The following is a 22,857-nucleotide window of genomic DNA, read 5'->3' on the forward strand; positions in this document are numbered from 1 at the left end:
AAAACAGAGGTGTTTTTTGCAAAGTGCCTACCTGTAGATTTTGGCCTGTAGCTCAGCCGCCACCTAAGGAAACCTACCAAACCTGTGCATTTCTGAAAACTAGAGACCTAGGGAAATCCAAGATGGGGTGACTTGTGAGGCTCGGACCAGGTTCTGTTACCCAGAATACTTTGCAAACCTCAAAATTTGGCTAAAAAAACACATGTTCCTCACATTTCTGTGGCAGAAAGTTCTGGAATCTGAGAGGAGCCACGAATTTCCTTCCACCCAGCGTTCCCCCACGTCTCCCGATAAAAATGATACCTCACTTGTGTGGGTAGGCCTAGCGCCCGCGACAGGAAACGCCCCAAAGCGCAACGTGGACACAGCCACATTGGTGAAGGAAAACAGAGGTGTTTTTTGCAAAGTGCCTACCTGTAGATTTTGGCCTGTAGCTCAGCCGCCACCTAGGGAAACCTACCAAACCTGTGCATTTCTGAAAACTAGAGACCTAGGGGAATCCAAGATGGGGTGACTTGTGTGGCTCGGACCAGGTTCTGTTACCCAGAATCCTTTGCAAACCTCAAAATTTGGCTAAAAAAACACATGTTTCTCACATTTCTGTGGCAGAAAGTTCTGGAATCTGAGAGGAGTCACGAATTTCCTTCCACCCAGCGTTCCCCCACGTCTCCCGATAAAAATGATACCTCACTTGTGTGGGTAGGCCTAGCGCCCGCGACAGAAAATGCCCCAAAGCGCAACGTGGACACAGCCAAATTGGTGAAGGAAAACAGAGGTGTTTTTTGCAAAGTGCCTATCTGTAGATTTTGGCCTGTAGCTCAGCCGCCACCTAGGGAAACCTACCAAACCTGTGCATTTCTGAAAACTAGAGACCAGGGGGAATCCAAGATGGGGTGACTTGTGTGGCCCGGACCAGGTTCTGTTACCCAGAATCCTTTGCAAACCTCAAAATTTGGCTAAAAAAACACATGTTCCTCACATTTCTGTGGCAGAAAGTTCTGGAATCTGAGAGGAGCCACGAATTTCCTTCCACCCAGCGTTCCCCCACGTCTCCCGATAAAAATGATACCTCACTTGTGTGGGTAGGCCTAGCGCCCGCGACAGGAAATGCCCCAAAGCGCAACGTGGACACAGCCAAATTGGTGAAGGAAAACAGAGGTGTTTTTTGCAAAGTGCCTACCTGTAGATTTTGGCCTGTAGCTCAGCCGCCACCTAGGGAAACCTACCAAACCTGTGCATTTCTGAAAACTAGAGACCTAGGGGAATCCAAGATGGGGTGACTTGTGTGGCTCGGACCAGGTTCTGTTACCCAGAATCCTTTGCAAACCTCAAAATTTGGCTAAAAAAACACATGTTCCTCACATTTCTGTGGCAGAAAGTTCTGGAATCTGAGAGGAGCCACGAATTTCCTTCCACCCAGCGTTCCCCCACGTCTCCCGATAAAAATGATACCTCACTTGTGTGGGTAGGCCTAGCGCCCGCGACAGGAAACGCCCCAAAGCGCAACGTGGACACAGCCAAATTGGTGAAGGAAAACAGAGGTGTTTTTTGCAAAGTGCCTACCTGTAGATTTTGGCCTGTAGCTCAGCTGCCACCTATGGAAACCTACCAAACCTGTGCATTTCTGAAAACTAGAGACCTAGGGGAATCCAAGATGGGGTGACTTGTGTGGCCCGGACCAGGTTCTGTTACCCAGAATCCTTTGCAAACCTCAAAATTTGGCTAAAAAAACACATGTTCCTCACATTTCTGTGGCAGAAAGTTCTGGAATCTGAGAGGAGCCAAGAATTTCCTTCCACCCAGCGTTCCCCCACGTCTCCCGATAAAAATGATACCTCACTTGTGTGGGTAGGCCTAGCGCCCGCGACAGGAAATGCCCCAAAGCGCAACGTGGACACAGCCAAATTGGTGAAGGAAAACAGAGGTGTTTTTTGCAAAGTGCCTACCTGTAGATTTTGGCCTGTAGCTCAGCCGCCACCTAGGGAAACCTACCAAACCTGTGCATTTCTGAAAACTAGAGACCTAGGGGAATCCAAAATGGGGTGACTTGTGTGGCTTGGACCAGGTTCTGTTACCCAGAATCCTTTGCAAACCTCAAAATTTGGCTAAAAATACACATGTTCCTCACATTTCTGTGGCAGAAAGTTCTGGAATCTGAGAGGAGCCACGAATTTCCTTCCACCCAGCGTTCCCCCACGTCTCCCGATAAAAATGATACCTCACTTGTGTGGGTAGGCCTAGCGCCCGCGACAGGAAATGCCCCAAAGCGCAACGTGGACACAGCCAAATTGGTGAAGGAAAACGGAGGTGTTTTTTACAAAGTGCCTACCTGTAGATTTTGGCCTCTAGCTCAGCCGGCACCTAGGGAAACCTTCCAAACCTGTGCATTTCTGAAATCTAGAGACCTAGGGGAATCCAAGATGGGGTGACTTGTGTGGCTCGGACCAGGTTCTGTTACCCAGAATCCTTTGCAAACCTCAAATTCTGTCTAAAAAAAAACACACTTGGGAGGCTGAGGGGAACACTGGGGAGTAGGAATTTTGTGCTGAAGTGGTGATCCTACGAAGAAAAGTCAGGAAAATATGCTTTTTTTAAGCACATTGAGGTTTACAGAGGAGTCTGGGTAAGAAAATGTTGGGGGATCCACGCAAGCCACACCTCCCTGGACTCCTTGGGGTGTCTAGTTTTATAAAATGCCTGGGTTTGGTAGGTTTCCCTAGATGAAGGCCGCACACAGGACCAAAAACATAGGTGCCCTCTCCCCCCCAAACACAGGTAGTTTTGTAATATATCGTTTTGATGTGCCCACATACGTCCGTGATGTGCCAAACACTAAAATTTTGAAAAGAAACAGTTAGGTTATGTGAAAAAGACCCCTCACCCACCAACCAAGTTGGTGGCATGCTTCATCATCGGGGTCCCACCTGAGGCACCTAGCGTGTCACAGGTGTGCTGCGACGCCTGATTACAGTGGAGCAGGTTTTGTCATTTTTACCACACATACTGGTTGGATTTGGCACGAGGGTGAGTGATGGTTCAGTGGATCAAATTTTACTAACAAGAGCTTTCACAAAAATGAAATGCACTGTTAGTAACTGAAAGGCAAAAAACTGAACCAATGACTCACAGCTCGTGAGCTGTAAAGCCGCGACAAGGCACCAACCGCTTTACAGTCCATTCACACAACTTTCATACATGACACACACAAGGCCATTCACACCGCCAGCCACGGGCCCAGCACATTACAACACTCACATCGACAGACAGCGCCACTCAAGGGCCCATCACTTACATACGCCCACATGCCTGATACAACAATCACACCAGCTGATGGGAGTGTGTGGACTGGTGTTTGGCTGGCAGTGTGTTGCAGTAGCCAACAGCAAGTCAATATGTACACTCTCTGCCAAGCCCCACTCCACCCACAATTGCATCATTTTTTTTTTTTTTAACAGAGGAACCCCTAACTAAGTAGAAAGAATTACAAAACTACAAACACAAAAGCTCTAACTAAGAACATGACAGAAATGCTAACCATGAAACTAAACAGATGAAAATACAAAACAGACATGAGTTTACACTCATGGTTGTTCCCAGAAATTCTTCTGGGTGTGGTAATTCTTAAAACAAGCACCGACACACAGCCCAGGCTTTGAAGGACAATCTGGGCAGTACATTCGAGACTCCCTCCGGATACCTCTTCGAAAACACACTCTACATTTCTTAGCTGGAAAGTCTTTTTTGGGTGTGGGAGGAATGTGCTCAGCAAAGTGGCGATCTTTCAATCTTGCCACATCCTCCACCACTGCTTCTCTAGGAACTCTGGCCTGTTCCACCACAATAAGGCTCTCTATCACTGACTCCTGAAATTTCACAAATGTCATCTTTGACTCTGGAGACCTATCCCTAAACACAATAAAAGCATTGAAGGTTGCTAAGTGGAAGAGGTGAAGTGCTAACTTCTTATACCAAACGTAAGACTTACGAATAGCAGTATAAGGTTCCAACCTCTGGTTAACTCTATCTACACCTCCCATGTGCTTATTATAATCTAAAATGCACACAGGTTTGCGCACTTCAGCAACCTGGCCCCAAACAGTCACAGGGGAAGTACTCTCATCATGGATGGTACTTAGCATGTAGACATCCCTCTTATCTGAAAATTTCAAAGCTAGCAGCTCCTCGTTCCGCAAGGCACAGCACTGTCCTCTCTCAAGTTTTTTACAGACAAGCTCCCTTGGATAGCCTTTCCGGTTAGAACGGATTGTGCCACAAGCAACTGTGTCCACTCTAAACAATTCCTTGAACAATTGCACACCAGTGTAGAAGTTATCTACATACAAATGGTGACCTTTGTTGAACAGTCGTCTACCAAGATCCCACACAATTTTCTCAGTAACTCCAAAAGTGGGAGGACAACCAGGGGGGTCAATATTGGAATCCCTACCAGTGTACACACGGAAACTATACACATATCCTGTCCTACTTTCAGACAGCATATACAATTTAATTCCATATCGTGCCCTTTTGCTAGGAATGTACTGCCTAAAAACCAAACGACCCTTGAAGAGGACCAAAGACTCGTCCACACTTAACTCTTTGCCTGGAACATAGACCTCCGAAAACCGATCTACAAAATGATCAAGGACAGGCCTAATCTTAAAAAGACGGTCAGAATCTGGGTGATCTCGTGGCAAGGCTAATGCATTGTCAACAAAATGCAGCATCCTAAGAAGAAGCAAATACCGATTACGACTCATGGTCGCTGGAAATATAGCTGTTGCCATCAAGGGACTAGTAGACCAATAAGAAGCCAGTGACGGCTTCCTTATCAACCCCATCAAAAAAGTCAAACCCAAAAACTTTTTTAACTCCTCCAAATTTGTGGGAATCCACTGGGCAGCTCTAGAGTGTGGCCTAAGTCTAGCAGCGTTGTCCCTCAAATGCTGCTCCGCATACAAATTAGTCTGCTCAACAATCTCTTCCAAAAACACATCATCCATGAATAACTCAAAGAAATTGATAGGCATAAAGTTCTCTGTATTGGCGTTACACCCCGGGAGACCAGTAAAGGCAGGCAACTCTGGCTGCTCCATGTTTGGGGCAACCCAGACATCAGGTCTTATAACGGGAAACCTTTCAGCCCCAGGTTGCTGCACTATTGGCACATCAATGTCCTCCTCTAAAACAGGCCCTTCATCTGCACTGAGTGTGGCTTCATCATCAGAAGATTCCCCTCCAAGAGAAACATCACTGCCAGAATCTCTGACTTCCTCCTCTGCCTCAGATGCAGAGTCTGTCTCATAGTCATGATCAGACTGTGACTCAAAAAGCATACCAACCACCTGCTGAGCGGTCATCCTGCGGCTAGCCATGATCTCTCCTGCTAAAATTAACTGGACAAATTCACCACCAACAACCAGCACTGTGTAAGACAAGTGACAAAGTGTAGCTTTGTTAGTAAGAGTTATAAACTCAAAAACTATACCGCTCACTTGCCTGAAAAAGCTTGATTCACCAGCAACTACACAGCAATCACCAATGATATCCCACTAAAAATAAAGAAAGAAAGGCAAATTAGAAATAAGACAAAACAAATATCATTGTGCACAAACCTAAGGACAATTTCACACACAATCCTGCATTTAGTACACCCCCTACAAACATGTCATTCATGCATGGCAACAGTACTCCTTTGGAGTAAATTGTTTTTACTTACCTAAAACATGCAACTGTGCAAACTGCAGGTAAACCACCGCCAAAACCGCAAGGAGCCACAGCAAATAAAGCAAAAGCTTTGAACTAGAACAAAAAGGAGGAAAACATTTTTCATCACAAATGCAAAGACTTCTTCAGTTGACAAACACCCCACCATCAAACATTTAGAAATTGGTGCCTAAGTGGATTCTGCCATAGGGGCAGATGGGCCTACTAATAAAATAGACCTGTCTATCCCAAGGAAGCCAGAAAATACCTTTAGTAGTGTGTCCCCATGGAAAGCAACCCTTGCCAAAGGGGACAGCCCTCAAAAAGAAAAAAGAAAAAAAAAAGAAAAACACACACAACACTATCCCTGGTGCCTAAGTGGCTTCTGCCCCCCTTGGGGGCAGGTGGGCCTAAGAAAATAGGCCCATCTGCCCCCAGCGGGTGTAGAAATGGGCAACAGGTCAATGCCCCCCTTGGGGGGGCGCCCCGTGACCAAGGGGACGCACCCCCACAAAAATAAACAAATAAAAAAAAATCCCTGGCGTTCTAGTAGTTTCTGCCCCCCTTGGGGGCAGACCAGCCTAAAAATAATAGGCTGATCTGTCTCCAAGGGGTGCAGAAATGGCCTGGGTACATGTGCCCCCAAAGTGGGGGGCGACCCTTGCCCAAGGCCCCACCCATCCACTAACACACACACACACACACTATCCCTGGTGTCTAAGTAGCTTCTGCCCCCCTTGGGGGCAGGTGGGCCTAAGAAAATAGGCCCATCTGCCCCCAGGGGGTGTAGAAATGGGCAACAGGTCAATGCCCCCCTTGGGGGGGTGCCCCGTGACCAAGGGGACGCCCCCCCACAAAAATAAACAAATAAAAAAAAATCCCTGGCGTTCTAGTAGTTTCTGCCCCCATTGGGGGCAGACCAGCCTAAAAATAATAGGCTGATCTGTCTCCAAGGGGTGCAGAAATGGCCTGGGTACATGTGCCCCCAAAGTGGGGGGCAACCCTTGCCCAAGGCCCCACCCATCCACTAACACACACACACACTATCCCTGGTGTCTAAGTGGCTTCTGCCCCCCTTGGGGACAGGTGGGCCTAAGAAAATAGGCCCATCTGCCCCCAGGGGGTGTAGAAATGGGCAACAGGTCAATGCCCCCCTTGGGGGGGCGCCCCGTGACCAAGGGGACGCCCCCCCACAAAAATAAACAAATACAAAAAAATCCCTGGCGTTCGAGTAGTTTCTGCCCCCCTTGGGGGCAGACCAGCCTAAAAATAATAGGCTGATCTGTCTCCAAGGGGTGCAGAAATGGCCTGGGTACATGTGCCCCCAAAGTGGGGGGCGACCCTTGCCCAAGGCCCCCCCATCCACTAACACACACACACACTATCCCTGGTGTCTAAGTGGCTTCTGCCCCCCTTGGGGGCAGGTGGGCCTAAGAAAATAGGCCCATCTGCCCCCAGGGGGTGTAGAAATGGGCAACAGGTCAATGCCCCCCTTGGGGGGGCGCCCCGTGACCAAGGGGACGCCCCCCACAAAAATAAACAAATTTTAAAAAAATCCTGGCGTTCTAGTGGTTTCTGCCCCCCTTGGGGGCAGACCAGCCTAAAAATAATAGGCTGATCTGTCTCCAAGGGGTGCAGAAATGGCCTGGGTACATGTGCCCCCAAAGTGGGGGGCGACCCTTGCCCAAGGCCCCCCCATCCACACACAAACACACTATCCCTGGTGTCTAAGTGGCTTCTGCCCCCCTTGGGGGCAGGTGGGCCTAAGAAACTAGGCCCATCGGCCCCCAGGGGGTGTAGAAATGGGCAACAGGTCAATGCCCCCCTTGGGGGGACGCCCCGTGACCAAGGGGACGCCCCCCCACAAAAATAAACACATAAAAAAAAATCCCTGGCGTTCTAGTGGTTTCTGCCCCCCTTGGGGCAGATCAGCCTAAAAATAATAGGCTGATCTGCCCTCAAGGGGGGCAGAAATGGCCCTAAAAGACATGCCCCCCAAAGGGGAGCGACCCTTGCCCAAGGGGGCGCCCCCCCATCCACTACACACACAATCCCTGGTGCCTAAGTGGCTTCTGCCCCCCTTGGGGGCAGATGGACCTAAAAAAAATAGGCCGATTTGCCCCCAAGGGGGGCAGGAAAGGCCAACAGTTCTCTGCCCCCTTGGGGGGGGCGCCCCTTGCCCAAGGGGGCACCCCCCCCCACATAAATACACATAAAAATAAAAAACCCTGGTGATCTAGTGTTTTCTGCCCCCCTTGGGGGCAGATCTGGCTAAAAAGTAGCCAATCTGCCCTCAAGGGGGGCAGAAATGGCCCGAAAAGACATGCCCCCCAAAGGGGAGCGACCCTTGCCCAAGGGGGCGCCCCCCCATCCACTACACACACAATCCCTGGTGCCTTAGTGGCTTCTGCCCCCCTTGGGGGCAGATGGACCTAAAAAAAATAGGCCGATCTGCCCCCAAGGGGGGCAGAAAAGGCCAACAGTTCTCTGCCCCCTTGGGGGGGGCGCCCCTTGCCCAAGGGGGCACCCCCCTCCACATAAATGCACATAAAAATATAAAACCCTGGTGATCTAGTGTTTTCTGCCCCCCTTGGGGGCAGATCTGCCTAAAAAGTAGGCCAATCTGCCCGTAAGTAATTGCCCCCAAAAGGGGAGCGACCCTTGCCCAAGGGGCCGCTCCCCGCATGCTAGAAACACAGAAGTAAAACAAAAAAAACAAATCCCTGGTGTCTAGTGGGCATTCCTGCTGCCCGATCGGGCAGCAGGAATGCTCAAAGAGACACCGGGGAAAAGGAAAAGCCTTTCCTTTTCCCCGGTGCCTCTTTAGCCCCAACCCCCCACCCACCGGGAAGAGGAACTCACCTCTTCTCTCGTCGCCGCACAGGAAGCAAATGGCTTCCTGTGCGGCGAGGAACCCATAATGAAGTCAGCGCGCGATCGCGCGCTGACGTCATTATGGGGGGGTGGGGGGGTCGGGGGTGGAAGGGGAAGGGCTTCCCCTTCCATCCCCGACTTTGGGGGGTGGGAGGGAAGCACACAGAGGGAGCGAGAGCGCTCCGTCTGGGCTGTGTGCCGAGGACGTAGTGGTTACGTCCTCGGCACAGCAGCACTGTGCCGCGGGACGTAACCACTACGTCCGCGGCACAGAAGGGGTTAAAGGAAAACAGGATCCGTTTCAAAAAGTAAAATGAAAAGTTTATCTTCATTTTTTAAGAGTAGGCAGTGGTCCCACAGACCACTGCCGGCTATTAAAAAATATTTTTACATCCATTCTCAAAGGGGAAGAGGTTCCTGGGGGACCCCTTCCCATTTGCGAATGGGTTACCACCTACTTGAAGTAGGTGGTTGAATGCAAATGTTTTGCGACCGCATTAGGAACCCTATTTGTGATTTGGTAAAAGGTTACCAAATCGCAAATAGGGGCTTTGTACATACAGAAATGCTTTTTAGCGGTCACAAATGGCTTGATTTTACGAATCAGATCATTTGCGACTGCAAAAATATTCTGTACATCTTGCCCATGGTGATTTAAAGAACTTTTAAGTAAAGTAATAACAAAGTGTGCCTTAAATATTAAGTTGCAATTGATTACCAGGTGGTTCCAACTGGCTGATAGAATAACAATAAGAAAATAGACTCTAAATGCTGGAGTTTGATATAAAACCACAGACAAGCCGTTACTTAGACTTTCTTATATCTTTCTTCTATCAAAATGTAAAGTCAAATCTGTGACATGTAAAAGTATGTAAAATGCATACAATTTGACTTGGAATCACATTTTGTAACTTCTGCTTGAAGTATTTTGTTGTTCCGACTTCAGGGGATGGTCAATAAGAGGCACCATTGGACCTCCATGAAACCCGTTGTTTTTGTTTTGCACACACCAAACTGGCCTTTTCCCCCCAACATCCAGGGACTACACTGATCCCAGAGGAATAGGGCCTATGAGACTTTTTCCTTGAGGGTGATCACACTGCCTCTCTTCAACTGTGGTTCTTTGAGTAGTACTGAAATTTAAACCACCTTGTGAGATACAGGCCCAAACCCAACAAGACATTTCACTATCAGAGCTCTGAGGTCATAAAGAGATTTATTTTGCGTAATTTTTATGTGACTGGCTGAAAACGTGACTTGCAAAACAAAAAATTTCACTGATTTGCTACACCCCAGAAATCACGTAACTGCCAGCACTTATAACCATATAATTGATTGACAAATCTTTAACCCAAAAGCCATTAAAAAAACGGCGCATACATGTTGTGGCTCAGCAAGAAAATTAGTTACTTACCTGTAACTGCAGTTCTCCAATATTGGTATCTTTCATAGATTCACATGCTTGAATCATCCCCGTCATCGAGGTGGGAGCCTCACGGTAAGTTTAAATACATAAAGCAGTAAGTCAGTAAGTTTAAAACCAGTAGGCCTCAGTAGGCCTTATAGGCTATTTTACAGTCTATCCACTTTGTTTTGTGAAAAGACCCAAACTTTAGTGTCAACCAATCAGGATTCAGCCCCTCCCAAACACTCCCAACAGAGGCTGAATTCCCTCAGATTTTCTAGTAGAAGTGTGAAGTTTAATATCTGTATAAAAGGGGAGCCTCTGAGGGGAGGAGGGTGGGTCGCATGTGAATCTATGAAAGATACCAATACTGGAGAACTGCAGTTACAGGTAAGTAACTAATTTTCTTCTCCAGTATTGGATCTTTCATAGATTCACATGCTTGAATCAGAATAACGAGCAGTAATGTTTGAGAATTAGCAAATTAATTTGACTGTCATTTTATCGTAATTCTCTAAGTGATCTCAATCACGTTAGTATACATTTATATATATATATATATATATATATATATATATATATATATATATATATATATATATATATAAAACAATAATAGAATAAACCTGTATAGCAGAAAATTATGATACAATATGTGTCGTTGTTGTTTTGAGGTCTACAACATGTTAACACAATATGAAAAAGCGTTGATCTTACGACTAATTTGAAGCAAAATCTTAGAGTAAAGCACACTGTGATATAAAATTAGATATTAACAAGACTGAGAAACAATATCAAACATACCTTGAGTGTGGTGGTGGGATGTGGAAGAGGCTCACCTTAACTAAATAAATGCCTCAGTACTGCCTGTCCCACTGCTGTATCAACGTTACTCGTTTCTTCGAGACAATAGAGCTTTGTAAACGTATGCTGGCTGGACCATGTGGCCGCTCTGCAGATGCTATGTAGTGGCACCCCCGCAAAGAGTGCAGCTGAAGTGGCTACCGATCTTGTAGAATGGGCTCTCACCTTGCTGTGGAGCGGTTTACCAGCTTTAGTATGACAGAATTGAATTGCCAGGCCAATCCATCTGGCTATAGTCTGTTTGGACACCGCATGTCCCTTTCTTGTTCCGCCAAATGCAACAACTAATTGGTCAGATTGACGGATGACCCGGTGTTTTCTGTAAGTAAAACTTTAGACACCTTTTTATATCCAGGGAATGTAATGTCCTCTTGGCTACCGTTTGTGGGTTTGGAAAAAAGGTTTTCAAGATGACTGGTTCATTCAAGTGAAACGTTGAGGGAACTTTCGGGATGAACTTAGGATTTGTTCTTAGGATCACACTGGAATTTGTAAATTGGAGGAAAGGCTCTTTGATAGTGAAAGCCTGAATGTCGCTGACTCTTTTGGCTGAAGTAAGAGCTAGTAGTAACGCTGTTTTCCATGAGATGAATTTTAGATCGGCTCTGTGGATCGGCTCAAAGGGAGCTTTGATGAGCTGCATTAATACAACATTCAGGGACCATAACGGCAGAGGTTTTCGGACTGGTGGGAAAACACGAAAAAGGCCCTTCATGAATTGTTTGACAATTCTTGTGGAGCATAATGAGACCATGTGTGGTGATCTACGGTACCTCGAGATTGCTGCCAGATGTACTCGAATGGAGGAATATGAAAGCCAAGAGCAAGAGATATGGAAGTATCTGCTCTGGAGGAGCGGAAAAGGGATGTATACTTTCTGCTGCACACCATATACAAAAACGTTTCCATTTAAGTCTGTAGGTTTTGTTGGTAGTGTCAGCTCTAGCGTTTGCTAAGATGTCTCTACACTCCGAGGAAATGTTCAGATTTAGATACTCATTGTATTCAGGAGCCAAGCCGACAAGTGAAGAGATGACGGATCTGGATGCCTGACTTGTCCCTGGTGCATCGTCAAAAGAGTCGGACTCTGTCTGAGTTGCACATGTGGCTGTTCGGAGAGCATTAGGAGCTCCATGTACCAGACCTGTCTGGGCCACCTGGGATCTATGAATAGGAGGCGACACCCCTCCGTCTTTATTTTGTTGATGACTCTCGGAATGAGCGGGATCGGAGGAAAAGCGTAGGCATAGACCCCGGACCATCTCGTCGAAAACGCATTCCCCCACGAACCTTTCTGGGGAAGCCAACTTGCGTAATACTGGCATTTCTTGTTCTCGAGTGTGGCAAATAGGTCGAGGTTTGGTTTGCCCCATAAGAGAAAAAGTCGATTGAGAAGTTTCTGGTCTAGCTCCCACTCGTGATAAGGTATCATTGTCCTGCTCAGGGTGTCTGCCAGAACGTTGGTTTGTCCTGGCACATGCTCTGCTTTGAGTGAAATATTGTGCTTGATGGCCCATGTCCAGATTTCTTGAGCTAGCTGCGAGAGTTGTAGGGATCTCGTGCCTCCTTGCGTGTTTAGATAAAATATGCTGGTTGTGTTGTCCGTCCTGATTAAGACGCTTGAACTTTGTCGTTTTGGCAAGAAAGCTTTTAGAGCTAAGTGTATCGCTTTGAGTTCTAGGTAATTGATGTGGGGTTGAACCTCTTTTGCATTCCAGGATCTGCTGATTTGCAGGTCCTGGCAGTGTGCACCCCATCCTTTGAGAGAGGCATCCGTTGTTACTATGTAACTGGGTGTTTGATGAAGGAATGTAAGTCAGTTTGACAAATTGGTTAGTGTCGCCCACCACCTCATGGTGTTCTGCATTAGAGGTGTTATGCGAATTCTGTCTTCGAACGAACCGTTCACCTGGGTCCACTGTATGTCCAATTGCTCTTGCAGGGGTCGCATATGGAGCCTGCAGTCTGGGACTAGCGGAATGCATGATGAGATCATCCCTAGCAATGATTTGTAGATGCGGACTGAAACAAACTTTTTTGTTGAGTCTGCGTGCCAAGGAGGTTAGTTTTTGTTTCCTCTCGTGAGACGGGTACGCCTTGCTGTGGACCGTGTCTAGTATTGCTCCTAAGAAGTTTAATACTTGTCTGGGGTGAAGCTGAGACTTTTGGTAGTTGACGACAAACCCCAGGCTGTTTAACAATTGAAGGCAATGCGAAATATGACGTATCACTTGCAGCTTTGAGGGTGCCTTTATGAGCCAGTTGTCCAAGTAAGGAAAAACCTGGATACCCGACTGGCAGAGATGCGCTGCTACTGGAGCCAAAATTTTTGTGAAGATTCTAGGGGCCGATTTGAGACCGAATGGGAGAACTCGAAATTGGAGGTGCATACCACCCACTCTGAACCTGAGGAATTTGCGGTGGTTGCGGTGTATGGGAATATGAAAGTAAGCATGCTGGAGGTCTAGGGATGCCACCAGATCTCCAGCATTTAAAAAAAGCAGGACATCTTGAAGTGTTACCATCCTGAACGACTGTTTCTTTAGAAACTTGTTTAGCGCTCTTAAGTCCAGGATGGGGCGCCAGTCCCCGGAGGGTTTCTTTATGAGAAAGAAGCAGGAATAGAATCCTCTGTTCTTCTGAGAAAAAGGCACTGGCTCTATCGCTCCTTTGCCCAGCATCACTTTTACTTCCTTGAGGAGTTGGTTCATCCTCTGGGGCGGTGGGCCCGATGGAGGAACAGTTGGTGGTGTTTGCGTGAATTCCAGAGTATGACCTCTGGCCACTATATCGAGCACCCATCTGTCTGATGTTATAGCCGCCCATTGAAGGAAATAGGAAGTGATGCGACCTCCAACCCTCGATATTGGTGGGGGGGAGACTGCTGGAATGACTAGCGGGTCATTGTTTTCTGCCCGTATCTCTTCCTCGGGCAGCTCCTCTTCCTCTAGTTGGATGTTTATAAGCTGCGGCCGGTGGTAACCTGTAATGCTGCTGTTGCTGGTGGTACTGGTGTCGTGATCCTGTGGAGGAAGACTGATACTGGGATCTGTACTGTTGGTATACCCCTCGAAAGGAGTAACCTCCTCTTCCCCTTGCTCCACGAAAAGGCTGCTTTTTATATTGAAGGGTACCTAGAGATTTTGCCGTATCCATTTTGATGGTTTGTAACATGTCGTCGACATGCTTCCCAAACAAACTCTCACCATCAAAAGGCATGTCGAGAACGCGACTCTGGACCTCCTGTCGAAATGATGTAGCCTTTAGCCATCCTTGCCTGCGCAAGACTGCTGCGCCAGCCAATTGCCTGAACCCAGTTAAAGAAATGTCTATTGCACTGTCTATAATCTCTGCAGCAACCCATTCTCCCTCCTGCAACACCTTTTTTGCTTCCACCTTGACATCCTCTGGCAAGAGATCCAAGAAAGCAGACATGTCTGCCCACATTTGGCCATCATATCTTCCCAAGATGGCGAGGAGTTAGCTGCCTTAACTGTGACCGCTGCTACAGAGGATAATTTTTTACCAATGTTGTCTAATCTCCTCCCCTCCTTGTCGGGGGAGATGCTATAGGCGTGGAGGGGTTTCTGGAACGTCGCTGCGCTGCCTCTGATATTACTGAATCAGGTTTTGGCTGTGACACTAAACAGGCCAGAGAATCATCCGGGGCCTTGTACTTCTTCTCTAACCTTGGCATTTGTGAAGGCACTGTGGCAGGATTCTTCATTGCCTTCAAGCCTTCCTGCCATAAGAAATCTACTATCGGTATCGCCCTTACCAATCTCTTTGATGGTTCTTTGAAGTCGTAAAGGAAGCACTCTGTTTCATGAGAGACAATTGAATGGCCAAAACGCTTTGCCGCTCTCTCTATCAGATTATGAAAACCGCCTATGTCTTCTGGAGGCGAATCCACTGGACCTGCTGGAGGTGGAGATGGTGTGGGGACGAGATAATCATCCCATTCACTAGTCACAGAATCTCTTAGCTCACCCTCTTCTCTTTCGTCGTCTGACGAGGGATGAGCTTCTTGCTCTTGGCTACTTAATGGTATGCTAGCCTGTGGTGTTTCCGGAAGACTGGTAGTCTGGGTTTGACAAGGTGTCTGGTAGCTTTCAGGTCTAGGTGGCGTGGTCTGTGTGGATTGTGGAAACCTTCTATAGTAGTCATTGAGCATATATTGTAGGTCCGCCACTAGTGTGCTAGGCATGGAGAGGGGCGATTGTTGCTCTGCCTGTGGGTAGGATGTTGAAGCATAACTGGGCTGGTAATGCTGTTCATCTTCGTCATCAAAATCCTGGCACTTGACATGGAGTTGAGACGGGCTACTCGCTGCCCCAAACATTCCCTCGTTTTGGGAGTATGCGTCATCATCATCATCATCTAAGAGATGTTGTGGGGGGTATGGCAATACCTTGCTTGGGGAGGTATGCATTGGCAGAATATCGGAAGCTTTGTCCCCCATGGTGATAAGTGAAAGAGGTAAGAATCTGATTGAGTCGTCCTGAGGATAAGGCAGAATAGTTGACAATTGGTGCGGTGGAGTACCCAGGAGGGTCGATGGTCTACACATTGCCAGTGCTGTGGACGATATGCTCGGCGACGATTCCCTTGTCGACGGTTCTCTCGTCGACAGTTCCGTCGTCGACGGTGTCTTTGTCGACGGGTCCTTCGTCGACCGTTCTTTCGTCGACGTATCCTCTGTCGGCATCTTAGTCGCCGACGGTGCCGTCATCGGCGGTGTCTTCTTAAACCTCATTGAGAGGTGCTTCATAGACAGGAGTGCCCTGGTCGATTGGTGGACCCAGGAAGCCTCCGCCGTCGACAATGTGTTTGCAGATGAAGCCTTTTTAAATATTTTTGCCGTAATTATCGTCGTCGACGATAACGGCGACAACGTCATGATCATCAGTGAGACCGCGGTTGTGAACGTCGACGACACTGTCGTAGATGTCACCGTCGACACCGTCGTCGACGGGGTGGTCGTCGACGTGTGCTTTTTCCCTGAAGAGACTTTTTCCGGCTCTTTCTGGGGTGACAGAGACAGGGATTCCTTTTTTGAGGTAGTTTTTCTATGTAAAGGCGTAGTAGGCTCTGATGAACGTTTTGTGGCAAATTTTTGTGTGTCGCTGAATGGGAAACATCCTTTTTTGTCTCAGTAGAGACTTGTTTTATCTTTTTGGCCATCTTCCTTGGTGGCTCATCAGACACTCTCCCTCTCTCACCTGTTCTTTTCTGAGGGTGAGAAGCATGAGATGACGCTTCACTTTCGTCTGAGGAAGGATGCTCCATGGCTTTCTGTTTTTGCAGCCATAATAGAAGTCTACCCTCACGGTCCTTGAGGGTTTTTTGACTAAAGGTGCGACAGATCTTGCAGTCTCTCACCTTGTGGTCTGGATGGAGGCAGTAGATGCATTTCTTGTGGGGGTCATCAACATGTAGTCTCTTCTTCCCACAACTGTCACAGTCTCTGAACAGACCCTTTTTTGTCTTTTCAGACATGATAAAGCTGGAAAGCTAGGTTCCTGAGAGAAACAATTTTCAGTCAGAAATAAAGTAAACTGAGCAGAGCTCAGGGAGACTCCCTTCACACGACGTGCGGTAGAAAATCTGAGGGAATTCAGCCTCTGTTGGGAGTGTTTGGGAGGGGCTGAATCCTGATTGGTTGACACTAAAGTTTGGGTCTTTTCACAAAACAAAGTGGATAGACTGTAAAATAGCCTATAAGGCCTACTAAGGCCTACTGGTTTTAAACTTACTGACTTACTGCTTTTTGTATTTAAACTTACCGTGAGGCTCCCACCTCGACGACGGGGATGATTCAAGCATGTGAATCTATGAAAGATCCAATACTGGAGAACTGCTTGTAGTCCATTCCAGTGAATATCATAAAGCATACTCTATGCCTGACAAGGTGAACCCACCAAAATATACAGTTTGGTGTGATCTTCAGCAGAAGAAAGCATTTTCATGTGTTCTGATATGTTTATTTGTAGGGAGAGGAGACAAGTGGGATAAAGGTTCAAGCAAGGAGTTTGGGGATGCCTGTGTATCAGATGTGGGCTTTTGGAGCAGAATCCAGCTTTATGATCGCTGGTAACAAAAAGAGACTGGATTACAGGGAAATTCTGAAACTGGCAGACAGATGGAAACCTCAAAATGTAGAATAGGGTTCATGGCAGATTCCAATCACATCTCAAGTGATGCAAAGTAGCACTGGGAACTAATAGAGGAGGTGTCAAGTCAGGAATGACTATGAAGATGAGACTCATCTCCTCCAACACCCCTGAATACCCTAAAGTAAATTTCACCCAAGAAGTGTTATCGGAAAGGTAGGCACATGCATCACATATCATTAATCTAATAGTAATGCAACAAAACCTAGAATTGCTAGAAAAAAAATTATTTTATTTATTCTGAAGTGTTTTAATGTGCACCAGAGCAGCTCAAGCCTCAGAGTGCTTAGTGTTGTAATGAACGCCACAAATGATAACTACAATTTACAATGGTAACCTTGAGGTTAGCAGCCTGGTTATTTTTCAGGCAGAACTATTTTTAAGTCAAGCATAAGCGTTCAACCTCATGTATACTTTTAGTATACTTCTTATGGCTTAAAGCGTTTTTATTTGTTGGTTGCAGTGTCCTTTAAAAAATCTTGCTTGCTGGTGGTCAGTTCTGCCTTTTTCTCCCTCCTTGTTCTGTTTCAGAGCAGTGACCAACTACTGTATTATTCCACTTTGGTTTCCGTATCTGTTGCTATTACGGACTACTTTGCCATTTCTTTTATGCTGCCTTTTCACTGGAGGGGGTTTAGGCAGGTGGCTGCCTGCGTTTTATTAAAGCATTCCATTCCTCCCACCTCCTCCCTTGTCGCTAAAATTTGTTTTGGCTTCATTCCAGTGCTGGCCTCCTTTACCTCTGGCTCCTAAAATAAGCTTATTTTACAAAAGAAACACCGGGAGCCTAAACATTTAGCTCAATGCTCAGGAAAGCCACAATATGCCCATTCTTGTAGAATATAGCTAATCCTCGAAGCAATGATGTGAAACTTGCAGCACCTCAACTGTAGTCCCTCTCCAGGCCCCCTCCCTGCCTGCCCTCAGAGACATCCACACAGAGGGCATTGCTTATCTACTTTATTGGGCCCATAAAACTTCTCGGCTGCTCTGCTATTGTTATCTTCATAAGAGCTCTGTTGAAATGCGATAAAAGAACCTTGCAAGACTTTTCATTCTGTTAACATAAAAAGAAAATACTTTTCCAGCCTTATTTTCCAACTTCTGTTCAAACGTTTATACAACTGGAGTCTCTCCTCAAGGGCTCGTTAGTTTTGCCTCAAAGATAATACTTTTTTTTCACATATGAAAAGCCAAAAGCGCCTGATTTTCTATACATCTTTATTTGGAAATACAACACATTATGTGAAAATCAGTTTGTGACGCATTCCACGTGGTGCAAATATGGTTTGCATCACCCCAATTACCAAAGTGGGATAAACTGTGCAATGGAGTTACGCTGTTTTGCACTAGTGCAGCATCTTGGTAATATGTCTCAGAGGTGGGAATATAAAAACAGACGCATTATGTAGTGGGACCCTAAAGCTCTTCCTGGCCAGTTCTTCGGCTACGTAGCGCTACCAATTACAGCTCTTCGGCAAATGAACAGAGCTTCTTTCATTGAAAAAAGGAGGAGATTGTTCCCTGCGTTTATGGCCGACACCGACAAGTGTATGAAATAGACTGTTGTGCAGGGGCTAAAACTATTTTAATACACATATTTTGCAGTCACTCAAATCGACAGCTTTGATTACATTTATTTTTATAGTCACACCGGTAAATCGGTGCAGGCGGAGAAGCCGTGCTGCTGTTAGATTTTTTTTGCCAAAGATTCAAAGGACATTACACGTTTCTCACATTTTGTGACAATTTCCAGATACAACACTTACTGAGGTGGTAGTACGCATCGATGGCCTAATGTAAATAGTAACATTTAGAATCTGAAGAAGCAGAAATATTATACCGTAAAATGCAAACGACTGGAAGTCAAGAAAGGTAATCCATGGGTTGTGGGGATTCTGCCCGCCAATCCAACACCAAGATATGACATTGTGACAAGTGCCGATAAAAAAAAAACTAGCCAAAGCAACCAGTAGGACATACCATTAACTCAACATGATCGCTTTTTTGGTGAAAGTATAGGGAGAAAGTAGTCTAGGAAAAAGTCAGCAGAAACCTTAACATAGAACATATGAAGAAAAATAGATGTGTACGTGTAGGAAAGATATAGTTACAGTAGGTTTCTGTGAGTTCGAAGATAAGTCGCTCCAGTAACAGTATGTCGTATTCTTATTACATATCGACTGGGCAAGGGTTGCAGCAAAAAATAGGAGGGGGAGAGAACTTGTTCATTGGAGTTTGCAAGTCCTGGGACATTTAGTGGAGAAGTAATTAGTCTTTAACTAAATTGCCATCTTTAAACGTGAATTCCCATTATTGTAAATAGAAAATTTAAATTGGTAATGGGCAAACAACTTGCACTGAACTCAGCTGTTCAATGAATTGGTACATTTTTATAGGCTTAGCTTTATATTTGTAAGAATAACAACGCACTGCTGCTGTGAATTCTTTTTGAATTTTATTGTTTTAACTAACTAAACAATAGCGATTTACATTTTCAATTTAGCTACATACACCACATAAAAGTGCAAGCTATGCTTAGTTGCAGTTTTGCAAATAATAGCCTTAAAAGTTGTGCCAATTGCAGCTTTCCAGCCATGCTACTGGAAATGTCATGAGACATCTGCAGCTTTCCAGCCATGCTACTGGGAATGTCATGAGACATCTGCAGCTTTCCAGCTATGTTACTGGGAATGCCAGCCATGCTACTGGGAATGTCATGAGACATTTGCAGCTTTCCAGCCATACTGCTGGGAATGTCATGAGACATCTGTAGCTTTCCAACCATGCTGCTGGGAATGCTGCTGGGAATGTCATGAGACAGCTGCAGCTTTCCAACCATGTTGCTGGGAATGCCATGCGACATCTGCAGCTTTCCAACCACGCTGCTGGGAATGTCATGCGACATTCGCAGCTTTCCAGCCATGCTAATGGGAATGTCATGAGACATCTGCAGCTTTCCAACCATGCTGCTGGGAATGTCATGAGACATCTGCAGCTTTCCATCCATGCTGTTGGGAATGTCATGCGACATCTGCAGCTATCCAACCATGCTGCTGGGAATGTCTTGTGACTTCTGCAGCTTTCCAGCCATGCTAACACTACAAAAGGAAACCACACCAGTTTTAGAAAAATAGGCAATATTTATCAATTTAAAACAGGCCAAATATGATAAAAATCCAACATACAGTAATAAAAATATGAATTCTGCACGATTTACTCAAAAATACAGTTCCTTAAAGTCAATAGCTCCACCTGGGGCTATCACGGCATTGTGAGCAACAAAATCATCAGTTCAGGCTGGCCGCAGCGTCGCGGGCCAGCAACAGTGTCGGGAAGACCCGCAAACAGTACCTTGTATTTGTGGCCATTGTAATCCTCACGGTGAGCTCCGGAGGGTGGCGTCACTGACGCTGATGGCGTCGGGACTGCGTTGCGAAACGGGAATATGCGACGTGCGGTGCCCACAGGTCAAGGTGCAGGCAGCGACTCGGTGACGGCATCCAGAGGCGTCGGTGAGACCTGGGCTGCAGTGTGAAGCGGGGAGGTGCAACGTGCGGTGTCCACAGGTCACTGTGCAGGCAGCAGCGTAGTCGTTGTGGAAGCGCTGTCATCTGTAGGCCCAAGCCAGCGGTGCGGAACGGGACAGTGCTTCGTGACCCTCACGAGCGGTGTCCACAGGCCACGTTGCAGGCAGGGACGCCTGGTGATGACACGAGTCGATGGTGCTGGCGTCGGGAGACCGGGGCTGCGGTGGGGGGCAGAGCTCTGTGCTCCTCATGAGCGGTGTCCACAGTGCAGGCAGCGGCGCCAGTGTCAGCAGGAGCGGCGGCATCAGGGATGCAAAAGCTGTGGTGTGAGCAGGCAATCCCGGACTGCGGGGCCCACAGGTCGCGGTGCGAGCAGCAGCTCAGTGAAGTAATCCGATGGCAGCAACGGTGAGACCAGAGTCGCGGTGCAATGCAACTCTGTGCGGCGTTGGCAGGTTACGGTGCAGGCCAGTGGCGTCGTTGGCGGTATTGCAGTGTTTTCTCCTCCTCAGCAGCACAAAACACACAGTTCCCAGTGCCGCAGGTTGAGGAAACTGAAGTCTTTGGTGTCCCTGAGACTTCCAACAGGAGGCAAGCTCTACTCCAAGCCCTTGGAGAACTTTCTCAAGCAGGACACACAGCAAAGTTCACCCTTTACACTCTTTTAAGGCAGAAGCAGCAACTGCAGGCCAGTCCAGCAAATTAACATAGCAAAGGGACAGCACTCCTCCTCCAGCTCTTCTCCTTGACACAGGTTCCTCTTGATTCCCAAAAGATTCTAAAAGTCTAGGGTTTTGGGTTTTCCTCTTGTACCCCTTTCTGCCTTTGAAGTTGGCAAACTTCAAAGCAAAGTCTCAAGTGTTTAACAGATCCTTCCATGTCCAGGCCAGGTCCCAGACACACACCAGGGGGGTCGGAGACTGCACTGTGTGAGGGGAGGCACAGTCTTTTCAGGTGTGAATGACAGCTCCTCCCTCCCCTCTAGCTCAGATGGCTCATCAGGATATGCAAGCTACACCCCGCCCCCTTTGTGTCACTGTCTAGAGAGGTGCAAAACACCCCAACTGTCAAACTGACCCAGAGAAACAATCCACAAACAGGTACAGTCACAGAATGGTTTTAGCAAGAAAATCCCTACTTTCTAAAAGTGACATTTTCAAACAGACAATTTAAAAACCAACTTCAATAAAACATGTATTTTTAAATTGTGAGTTCAGAGACACGAAACTCCACATTTGTATCTGCTCTCAAGGGGGATCTGTGCTTTAACGATATTTAAAGGCAGCCCCCATGTTAACCTAGGAGAGAGATAGGTCTTGACAGTGAAAACCGAATTTGGCAGTATTTCACTGTTAGGACATATAAAACAAACTAGTATATGTCCTACCTTAAACATACACTGCACCCTGCCCCTGGGGCAACCTTGGGCATACCTTAGGGGTGCCTCACATGTGGTAAAAGGGAAGGTTTAGTGGGTACACTTGCCAAGTCAAATTGGCAGTTTAAAAATGCACACACAGACACTGCAGTAGCAGTTCTGAGACAGGTTGACAGGGCTACTAATGTGGATGGCACAACCAGTGCTGCAGGCCCACTAGTAGCATTTGATTTACAGGCCCTTGGCACCTCTCGTGCACTTTACCAGGGACTTACCACTTAATCAAATATGCCAATTAGGGATAAACCAATCAACAGTACAATTTACACAGAGAGCATATGCACTTTAGCACTGTTTTAGCAGTGGTAAAGTGCCCAGAGTCATAAAGCCAACAGAAAATGGTCAGAAAAATTAGGAGGAAGGAGGCAAAAAGATTGGGGATTGCCCTGCAAAAGGGATCGGGTGCAACAGTCATGCAACATCTGCAGCTTTCCAACCCTGCTGCTGGGAATGTCATGCAACATTTGCACCTTTCCAGCCACGCTGCTGGGAATGTCATTTGACATCTGTAGCTTTCCAGCCATGCTGCCGGGAATGTCATGCGACATCTGCAGCTTTCCAACCATGCTGCTGGGAATATCATGAGACATCTGCAGCTTTCCAACCTTGCTGCTGGGAATGACATGCAACATCTGCAGCTTTCCAGCCATGCTGCTGGGAATATCATGTAATGTCTGCAGCATTCCAGCAATGCTGCTGGGAATATAATGTGACACCTGCAGCTTTCCAGCCATGCTCTTGGGAATGTCATGTGACATCTGCGGCATTCCAGCCTTGTTACTGGGAATGTCATGTGACATCTTCAGCTTTCCATTCATGCTACTGGGAATGTCATGTGACATCTACAGCTTTCAGGCAATGCTACTG

The 22,857-nt window shown here is 46.9% G+C and overlaps 1 protein-coding gene across 1 annotated transcript in view; it reads right to left on the reverse strand.

Annotated features, from left to right (window-relative positions):
* Positions 1 to 14,284, reverse strand: part of LOC138267043 (uncharacterized) — a 131,837-nt gene extending 117,553 nt beyond the window's left edge. The window contains exons 1-2 of the mRNA XM_069215890.1: positions 13,997 to 14,284; positions 13,372 to 13,872 (exon numbers count right to left, since the gene is read on the reverse strand). Coding sequence (XP_069071991.1) covers positions 13,372 to 13,872; positions 13,997 to 14,284 — 789 coding nt within the window. The remainder of the gene's footprint in view (positions 1 to 13,371; positions 13,873 to 13,996) is intronic.
* Between the last annotated feature and the right edge of the window lie 8,573 nt (positions 14,285 to 22,857).

Source organism: Pleurodeles waltl, chromosome 12, assembly GCF_031143425.1.
Source record: "Pleurodeles waltl isolate 20211129_DDA chromosome 12, aPleWal1.hap1.20221129, whole genome shotgun sequence".
NCBI classification, from domain to species: Eukaryota; Metazoa; Chordata; class Amphibia; order Caudata; family Salamandridae; genus Pleurodeles; species Pleurodeles waltl.